Source organism: Mangifera indica, chromosome 19 (assembly GCF_011075055.1).
Source record: "Mangifera indica cultivar Alphonso chromosome 19, CATAS_Mindica_2.1, whole genome shotgun sequence".
NCBI lineage: Eukaryota > Viridiplantae > Streptophyta > Magnoliopsida > Sapindales > Anacardiaceae > Mangifera > Mangifera indica.
The window spans coordinates 11930646-11940497 of record NC_058155.1 but is presented as its reverse complement, the minus strand read 5'-3'; the positions used below and the strand labels follow the sequence as shown (position 1 = coordinate 11940497).

Below are 9852 nucleotides of genomic sequence, written 5' to 3'. Positions count from 1 at the left end.
TTAATTACTATAAATCAAATCAAATTTGAGCACAAGTTAGTCCGGTAGTACAAAGCCACCTCTTACTGCCAGTGATTAAAAAAAATATTGGGTAGTTTCCATTTTGCTTACGTGGCGGAATAATTACAAATAGTAGTTTGGTGGTCCCCATGATAGGGGCATTTACGTCAACACAACCTTATTAGTCTGCACAACCAGATTCACAGCCACCTCAAAAACCAGTCCATTAACATTTTACACTCTCCGTCTCCCGAAGCTCTTCCCACCAAAAACAATGGCGGCGATTTCTGGTAACTGTTCACTTAGATCGGACACAATGGCTCTCTCCGCTTCATCTTCCTCTTTCTCGGGAAAGTTTCACCCCAAAAATTCGCGATTCTTTGCTGCCTCTGTCTCTCCTCCCCCGACATTTCCGGTTCTCCGGAAGGCTATATCGTGCCAGGCATCTTCTGCCACGTCAGCTCAATCTTCCGTCAATGGAAAAGGTTAATGTTTGCTTTCGATTCTTAGTGTGTTTTATTTATGGTATCTTGAGGCTGTTGTTTCTAATAAGAATTTGATTGCGTGATTGTTTGTTGGAATGCTGGTGTTTATGTTGAATCGACCGGAATTATTGTTAAGACTTTGTTTAGTTTTGAGATTCAACCTGCTTTAGGGGTTTAATGTGAGTTAGGGTTTAATATTTGGAAACATGCTTATTAGTATCTTTAGATATAGGTATCTTGCGATAGGAAACTGGTGGAAAACTGGTGAAAAACAATGAGTATCTTGGGAAATATAAAAAATTTATACAGCTTAACGTACTTTACGTAACTGTTTGTATTGATAAATTTACGGATGACAGGGGTGCATCTAAAAAAGTTTTAAACTTTGGAGGTGTTTGTGATATATGCATTGATGTGGCCATTGAAAATTTTTATTATTTTATTGTTATATTTAAAAAAGCGCTATCCTGTGCGGTACACAATTAAATTTTTAGAACATGATACAATAGACAATTCGATTAGCATGTTTGGAAATGCTGAAGTTATTCAACAATAAAGCATTCTATTTTCATGTTTCTTATTATTTTTACATATTTATATCTGTATCTGATGATTATTGAAATTTTATTTGTTCTGCGATGGTTGAAATTCATGATATGAGAATACAGTGGACTCTTCCACAATCTCTTTCTGTTTCTTTGAGCTCTTCATCCCCATTTTATGAAAAACCTATGTTTCTATTCGATGCCATATTGTTTGAGTTTGTCATGAAAATTTTGTAGTCCTCATGTTTTGTGTAATGTATGTGCAAATAAGCGCTGGTCTTATATCTCAACTCAAAACATGCCATAGCATTGTGTCTTCTTTAAATGAATTGCAAACCAAAGAACAGGTGATCAACAGTATGGCTTACTTGGTTCTGTGTTTTACAGCAAAAGCAGAGCTGAAGGATTTTTTGCACATTAGTGATTTTGGCAAAGGCGCCATATTGAAGATTTTAGACCAGGCTGCTGAGGTCAAGGCACTGCTTGCATCAGGAGACAGGACATTTCTACCATTTAAAGGAAAGACAATGTCAATGATCTTTGCCAAGCCATCCATGAGAACTAGGGTATCATTTGAGACTGGGTTTTCCCTTTTGGGAGGCCATGCTATATATTTAGGACCAGATGATATCCAGATGGGTAAGCGAGAGGAGACACGTGATGTTGCTCGTGTTTTATGTCGCTACAATGACATTATTATGGCACGTGTCTTTGCTCATCAGGTATGCTGGTGAGTTCCTTATGTGAGGTTTGGTGCTGTTTACACATGCAATTGACAATATAGAGGGAAACTGAAATAAATTAGGAAAATAAGGCACTATGCACTGTCCTTTAATGCTACCTATTCTGTTGCAGGACATTCTAGATCTCGCTAAATATGCGACTGTACCTGTCATCAATGGCCTAACAGACTATAACCATCCTTGCCAAATAATGGCTGATGCCCTTACCATTATTGAACACATTGGTCATTTGGAAGGAACCAAGGTCAGCCCAACAGTTTCATGTGATTTCTGTTTATCTTCCTACACCTTGGATTGGATATTGGGTTTTATGTGCTGCAGCCTAACTACTTGATGGTATTGCAAATTTCAGGTCGTTTATGTTGGAGATGGAAATAATATTGTGCACTCTTGGTTGTTGTTGGCGTCAGTTATTCCTTTCCACTTTGTCTGTGCTTGCCCAAAAGGTTTTGAACCAGATAGAGAAACAGTTGAGAAGGCTCAGCATGCAGGAATTAGCAAGATTGAGATTACAAATGATCCAAAAGAAGCTGTCCAGGGTGCTAATGTTGTGTACTCTGATGTGTGGGCCAGCATGGGGCAAAAGGAAGAGGCTGCATATCGCCGGCAAGTGTTTCAGGGATTTCAGGTACAATTCGTAAGCATTTGCATTTCTCAGTTGCCAGATACGAATGCATCGCATAGAATAATGCTAATACCCAACGTATTGGAAAAATTATAAGTATCTGCTAGATGGTAATGAGCCATGAATATTAGTCAAAGGTTGTTGTTGCTTCACTTCTATGCCCTGCATAATTTCACTGGCATACTGGCAAAATTTGCAGGTGGATGAAGCGCTCATGAAGTTAGCAGGCCCGAAAGCTTATTTCATGCATTGCTTGCCTGCTGAAAGGGGAGTAGAGGTGACAGATGGTGTTATTGAAGCACCGAATTCCATCGTCTTCCCACAAGCTGAGAATCGGATGCATGCACAGAATGCAATAATGCTTCACGTACTTGGCTTGTAATTGTGCCAACCTGGTTCATGTTCATGACAAGTGCCTGCTTTATAAAGGCTTCTGAAGTTGCAGCAATTTTGAACCCTTTAAATTTACAGTTTCATCTCAGTGGAACAGGTGTGAAATTGGGTTGGATTTGCTTAAATGTATGCTTGATTGAGTTTTAAAGTGAGTGCTGCGGTTTAAATTGGATTACTACTAGTATTATGGTAATTGAATTAGATAAATTATTTACAGCAGCTAAGCGGCTCGCCGTTCGGATGTACCTCCGTGCTTAACAGTAGCTCTTTATGCGGGGCAGGAAAATTTTGGTTGAATGATGGTGCTTAATGCCGATGCTTCATGGACGCCCTTATAAGAGCTCCACAAATTAGTGTAAAAAGAATGGGCTAAAGCTTGTTTACTACTAGCTATAATAGGGTACAATTACAGATTATGTACTTGGACTACAAAAATGCATTGTCCAAGGACAACGGTTTACCAAGACACAAATGAGTACTAGAAAAACAATAGCTAAATCTTGTTTCCTAAGTGTAATGGCATGTCACAATTACCAATTATGTACTTCCAACGATAGATGGATACCCCATTGAAAGACAATTTGTCTAGCGTTCTTCCGCACTGAATTTGTTCCAAGCATCCTGACACAACAGATAACAAAGATTAGTTGATTTATATGGATATGGGTTAGGGTTACAATCAATCTAAATCAAGTCAGGTAGTGTTGAGTTCAAGATAAAATGATTGACTTGAGTTTCAGTTTGGAAAATTATGTTAAACCACAAACTTAGAAGTAAAATTTAGGATGAGAACAATTTTAACTTTTAATGATTTATTGATATTATACTCAAATTAAACAATGGCAAGCTGAAGCTTGACTTAACAAGACTCAAGCCTGACTCAAGACAAGCTAAGCTACGCCGTGAGCAACAACCCCGCTTCTGGTTCCTAGGTAACAAGACAATGAATCACTGAAATGGAATTCTTTCAACACAAGCTAACAAGATACTTGGATATCCATTGAGTATCTGTAAGCTTGCCGGGCAACTTCTTTGAGGACAATCTTTTTCTTTTTTCTTTTTTAGGGCATAAGAAACAAACTTGGTCACACATTATCATAGGTCAATCGATCATTCTTCGTGGACTCGTCCAAAATTTAAAGTTTCTTGAAAGAAAAAAAAAAAATAGAGAAGTCAAAGTTTCAACACACCTTTAGAAGATCAAAAACCTTCTCACATGTGTACTTTTGCTGTATGCTTGCACCTGGTTGCTGTAACTTATCAGGATGAACGAAAAGAGTGGTCTTTCTATAAGCTTTCTTCACAGCAGCAGTTCCTACTAGACCAGTTAGAGGAATTGGCTGCCTGCCGCTATCAGGCCCAAGGATCTGCAGATGTAGAAGGCTGAGTTACAGCCAACTGCTGGCAAGTGATACTATGAACTTTACCTAATCTTAACTGAAGGTGACTATTCACTCTTAAAAAGGTGTTAATGAAATCATAACTGGGGAGTGGCAACAAGGAGAAGTGGCATATAAACCTCAGTTACTCAATACAAGAATACACATGATTGTGCAATACCAGTATAAAACCGGGCATTGGTGATTTTATTTCTAGCACTACAGTGTTCTACAGTAGAATTAAGACACTGGGTTAGCAGTCAAAGTGCTACTGCCTTCCACTAAATTTGATCATGAAAGGTGACAACTGGTAGTTTTACATGAAAACTCAGAGGGATCAGAATATTTATTATTTGAGATTATCCTGGTTAGTTACAGGTGTCCTAAGCTGGAAGGTGAGTGCCCTGCAATCAATGCCAGGAATAAAACCAGAGTGGTTCCTATAGAGGGGAAGAATCGCAGTGATCTTGTCATCATGCAACGAAACAAGGGGATATACTTGGCACAGAAGTAATTTACATCCATTACCTATACTAAATAATTTGATGGATGGAAAACCTTTGATCTATTCAGCTCCCAGATTATCTACATCTAAAACTTTGATTTGTGCAACAGTGGGCAGCATAAAGATACAAATTTATGAAGCATAATTAGAAAATTGGCACGTACATATTGCAGTGTTGAAAGTAGTGCACGCAGCTTTCCAGCCTTCCCACTTGACCACCTTTTGATATTAGCATCTAGAGCTTCTCCTAATCTCTGTCAATGATTATAAATCCAGGAGAGTAAGAGAATTATCAAGCAGCACAATTAATTGCAACAATATACTGAACATATTTGATAAGATCATCACATTTCTCTCTGCTTGCTCTTTCTTTGCAAGAAGGTCAGGCATATTCTTCTCTGCAAGAGCTTTAGCCTGAAAGAAAGAAGGCAACGGTGTACAGAAATCTTGTTACAGGTCAACAAAGTTCAAATTTCATCTCTGAGCAAAAAAAATAAAAAAGGAGGCTTACAGCACACTCCGCTGTTTGTTTATCCCTCTCCAAACTAGCTTTATCCTTATGAACCAATTCACCATTAACTCCAACAAATTTATCATTTGAGTGAGGAACTACATGAAGAAAAGAACAAAAAATGTTTCAGTAAGAGCAGTATACATGTCTAATCTCCATAATTATACAATAATGATAATAATACACAATGGTTAACACTTTACAGTATCACATACCACTGTTATTAGAAGAAATAGGATGTCCTGAACTTCTGGCAGGAGCTGAGTTTCGAAATTGTGAATCCTGCGAAGATTCTATCATCAGAAATTTGCCATAGCATAGAACATTGGAAGATTGAGGTGTAACAAATGGTGCAGAAACTCACATTGGAAGTGAAGCTCTCTCTCATCCCATTATCTCTAAAAGCACCAGAGGATTTTACAGCTTGATTTCTTACTGCTGTAGCCTTCTCAGACATTGCTTTTTCTAGGGCACGAACCCTAGCCTCTGCAGTTGCTCTCTCTACTGCAGCACACTCAGCTTTAAGTCTGGCTTCCATAGAAGCTTTTTCATTTGCCTCTAAAGAAGCCTTCCCCATCCTTCCTCGGGCATCAGCCATTGCCCTTAGATGTGCTTCTGGATTTGCTTTCTCAACAGCAGCTCTTTCTGTCCTTTTTCGAGCTTCAGTAAAGGCCTGTTCACGAGCTTCACGAACTGCTCTTTCAACAGCTATTCTCTCCTCCTTTTCCCTTTCCTTCCCTTTCACTTTATCTATTTTTGTCACATTTTCCTTCTCTATTTCCCCTTCCTTCTGTATAGAAACTTCAGATTCTCTGGTTTTAGAATAATTCTCCTCATTTCTTTCTGTGTTTTGGCTTGAATTATTCTCACTATATATTTCTGCCGTTTCCTATTCAGCTTGAAAGATACTAGGTAGCCTAGTTCTGTCCAAAATTTTCCCACTGTCAACCCAACTCTCACTTGAAAATTCAAAGTTACCTTGTCTTCTTTCTGTTCAACTGCAACATCAACTTCCTCAGCATCCTCAAAGATTTCTTCTGATTCACAAGTCAATTCTTCAACATGCTTTCCAGTATTACAGACAGTCTCAGATGCCTTGCCATGTGGCTCAGTTTGCTTTTGTGGTACATCCATGGCCTCGCTTGTATGTCTGACTTGCTTCTTAGTCTCTTTGTGTTCAAGGACCACTTGAGCCAAACCAGCTATTTCAACTTCAGAAACCTCTTCTGTCTCCAGTCCATTCACCACTTCAGCTGAATTTGATTCTGTTTCCATCACTTTGCAGTCAGAAGAAGCTTGAGTTACTTCCATTACCTCCCCATTTTCTTCATCAGTGGGTATCTCCAGAGAAACATTGTTTTCTTCGTGTCCAAAGTGTCCCAGAGCATCACTTAGAATACCAATAGTTTCCTGCTTACATACATTAATAACTGCCTCAAGATCGTTCTTACAGTGCTTAATAGCCTCTTGAGTTACTTTGATCTTCTCATCTTCTGCTTTCTGATCAATCCCTGCTTGCATTTGTCTAGATTCTGCACATTCACAACCCCCCTGCCTCTCGATTTCAATCATTTCATACACCTCTTTCAGTATCTTCACATTTTCTTCAGCCTCTACAACATTTTCTTTCACCACCTCACCATCCTCATCTGATTTGTGCTCACATTTATTGCCAAAATGAACATCATATATTCTCACCTCAATCTTTTCCAGATCCTCAGCTTTATCATACACCTTTTCAGCCTCTTCTCCACAGAGGACATCTCTTTGACCTACATTTTCTTCTGTAGTGCAAGCTTCTTTTGGTTGCTTCTCAAATTCTACCCAATCACAAGCCACTTCTTCTTCTTTTCCTTTTTCTTTATGATAAAAATCTCCTTTTGGTCCAGCCTCGTTGTCTTCCCTTTCAGGAAAATCTTCAGATCGAGCGTCACTATGTAATATCTCTTTTTGATTCTGTTCATTTTCCAACCACTCCTGCTCAGTGTTTAGTGTCCTCATCTTCATACATTCATTGCACTCAGGTTCTTGCATTTCTATATTCTTCTCATTTGCTGTTGTTTCCTGAAACCTTCTCAGTTTCTTTTCAGAAGCTTCTACTTCGTGAGATGCTTTAAACATCACCTCCATTTCTTCCACCAGCTCGGCAGTTTGCAATTTCTTTCCATCTTCTTCACGATCATGAACCTCCCAACCCAACTTTGGTTCATCAGCATATTCTTTCAACTCACAAACTCCTTCCACAACATTCAGCTTTCTGTCAATTTCCTCCTGTTTCTGCGCCTCTCCAGAAACTTCTAATTTCTCACCATTTTCTTCTGGCTTCTCAAAGCTATTCATAATAGCGCTTTCCTCTTTCAGTTCACATTCATTTCCTGATTCCATCTGATCATTCACTTCTTCCCACTTATGATACACTGAAGTTGATTTGTTTTTATTTCCACATGTTTCATCACAAGCTTCTTTGTCATAAAAGAGGTTATCCCTTTCTCTTAAGTCCAGATGCACTTGGCTAGCATTTGCATTTTGTGTCCAGCAACTGGCACTTGAATATCAACTTTACATTTCTCCCATTCCTCTTCTCTGATTTTGTTAGCTTTATCTATCATTGTACTTTTCCTTCTCTCGTTCATCTTTGAGACATTGTTAAATCTCAGTTTCACATAGTTTTGAAGACCCTCCTTCCTTTCCATTATTTCTTTCGCAATTCTTATCCTAGCTTGAGCCTCCTCAATTGCTTTTCTCACTGCAGCTGCAGAGGCAGCAGCAACTGAATTTGCATCTACTTCCTCATCAAAATATGGTGGCGAACAAACACCTACAGCATCTTCAGAAGAATTATTACTAGAAAACTTTGAAGTCATTGGTATTTTTGAATCATCCTTATTATAATTAGTGCTGTGTGGACAGGTTGAAGATGGTGATATTTTTAAAGGATGTTTACTAAGGCCAATTCCATAAGCATCAAATGGAATATCATTTGAATAGGATCTACTTCTATTCGATTTATTTTTAGATTTAGCTTCATCTCTCGAAGCCTGTTCTCTAGCGTTCCCAGGAGAGTGGGTTGACACAACTTTCATGCTAGATTTTCTTCCCATTACATCGCCACTGAAACTTCTATTATGGTAAGTGCTACTTGGTACTGACGATAAAGGCTTATCACCTCCATTCATCTGTGAGGGTAAGTTTTTTGTCCCCTTGGTTCCCTTTCTTCCTCTTTCCTTGGTTTTATTGTAAAATACTTTTGACTATTTCACACCATCCAATGACTCATGAGTGGCTTCTTGTGGCAGCACTTGATTTTCTACTGAAAAGTTAGTAGAATGTGCCCCTGTTTCAGCTGGAATCCTACAAAATATCCAGATGACAAGAAAAAAAGCACAAAATGATCAATTTCCCATCTATACATATGTACACTATCTAATCCAGTTTGGTAGAAAACTAAAAATATATCTTTTTTTTTTTTTTTTTTTGTGATTTCCTGCCATTGTATCTGCTAGCACTTAACAACAGAGTTTAAATTTTGAGTTAAAAAACATCTTCACCTCTTCAATTCTATGATATTATTGTTTTCACTTATAAGAAATCATCTTCATCTTTTACCAGCTAACTAAACCAGTTTCACATGAGCTTTCCATCCGCAGCGAAAATGAAAGTATATTCGTAGCAACCAAAAATCTCCTAACGTTGACTGTTAACCGCTTAATCAACCAAAAAATTAATTAACAGAATAAAAGCTTATAAGGCAATTAAATAACAACTTACCCTGCCTCTTCAATACGGCTTTCTCTTTTCTTTGGTTTCACAGGAAGTTCCTCATGAGAGACGCCAAAACCAAAATCTCCAAAGCCACCGAATATCTTGGAATAATCAAGCTTCGAGCTGTTAACGTCAACAGAAATCTTACTCTCCTTCAGCTCAGGAACATCAAGAACCGGAATCGAACTGGAGCCACCACCTAGTATCTCACCGTAGTCTTCTTCTACACGCAAAATAACCTTTCTTGGACCGCTAAAAACGCCGTCGTACACACTCTTTCCACTGAAGCTAAAGCTATTCGTAAGTTTCTTGGACAAATTTGGAGACGAGACATTGTCATGCTCACACTCCATTTCTGTTATTTATTTTTAAAAAATTTTAATTCGATTTTCTTAATCTTCTCCTACATCTCTCTTTACGTGCTCCTAGTTCCGCAGAAGAAGCAGAGAAGACCGAGGAAACGAGAGAGGGGAAGATACGAAAAAATGAGATTATTTAAATATAAATATTTTAGACTGAACCGGCGATTTTCTACGTTGAAGGTTGTGGTAAAAAGATTGCCGATGGCTAACTAACAGACAGAGAAAGGGTGACCGGCACAGCCGGTAAGAGTAAGATAGGAGCTGGGCTATCACCATTATCCAAAAAAATTGGCTTCTCTGTTGTCGTTTAGCGCTTATGCCTTTCCAAGTTGAAGCTGTCACCAATCATCGATGCCGACACATGGTCGTCCAACAAGGATATTTTCGGTATTCCAGTTAAAAGTAAAGATTTGATATTCAACGGAACGGAGTTTTGCTCGTAAGGGACATAGATGGGACTGTAGGGATATACTAAACCTGGGAATAATATGTCCCTGCCAAGCATACAGAAGTAGTTGAACTTGCCGATTCTAATTACCAAT

The 9852-nt window shown here is 38.5% G+C and overlaps 1 protein-coding gene and 1 pseudogene across 1 annotated transcript; one reads left to right on the top strand and one right to left on the bottom strand.

The window, feature by feature from the left end:
• Nucleotides 1-208: 208 nt before the first annotated feature.
• On the top strand, nt 209-2966 carry LOC123203479 (ornithine transcarbamylase, chloroplastic-like). Its single transcript, XM_044619828.1, has 5 exons — nt 209-485; nt 1418-1752; nt 1886-2017; nt 2126-2401; nt 2598-2966. The coding sequence occupies exons 1-5, from the start codon at nt 275-277 to the stop codon at nt 2778-2780; spliced, it is 1137 nt and encodes a 378-aa protein (XP_044475763.1). The 5' UTR covers nt 209-274; the 3' UTR covers nt 2781-2966.
• A 190-nt stretch (nt 2967-3156) lies between these two features.
• LOC123202926 lies at nt 3157-9532 on the bottom strand (annotated as a pseudogene).
• Between the last annotated feature and the right edge of the window lie 320 nt (nt 9533-9852).

Bases quoted from the DNA above. Each gene is read 5' to 3' on its own strand.
- LOC123203479 (XM_044619828.1), top strand. From the start codon at position 275: ATGGCGGCGATTTCTGGTAACTGTTCACTTAGATCGGACACAATGGCT. The intron at 486-1,417 runs GTTAATGTTTGC...TGTGTTTTACAG, and splicing joins ATCTTCCGTCAATGGAAAAG to CAAAAGCAGAGCTGAAGGAT. The intron at 2,018-2,125 runs GTCAGCCCAACA...TGCAAATTTCAG, and splicing joins GTCATTTGGAAGGAACCAAG to GTCGTTTATGTTGGAGATGG.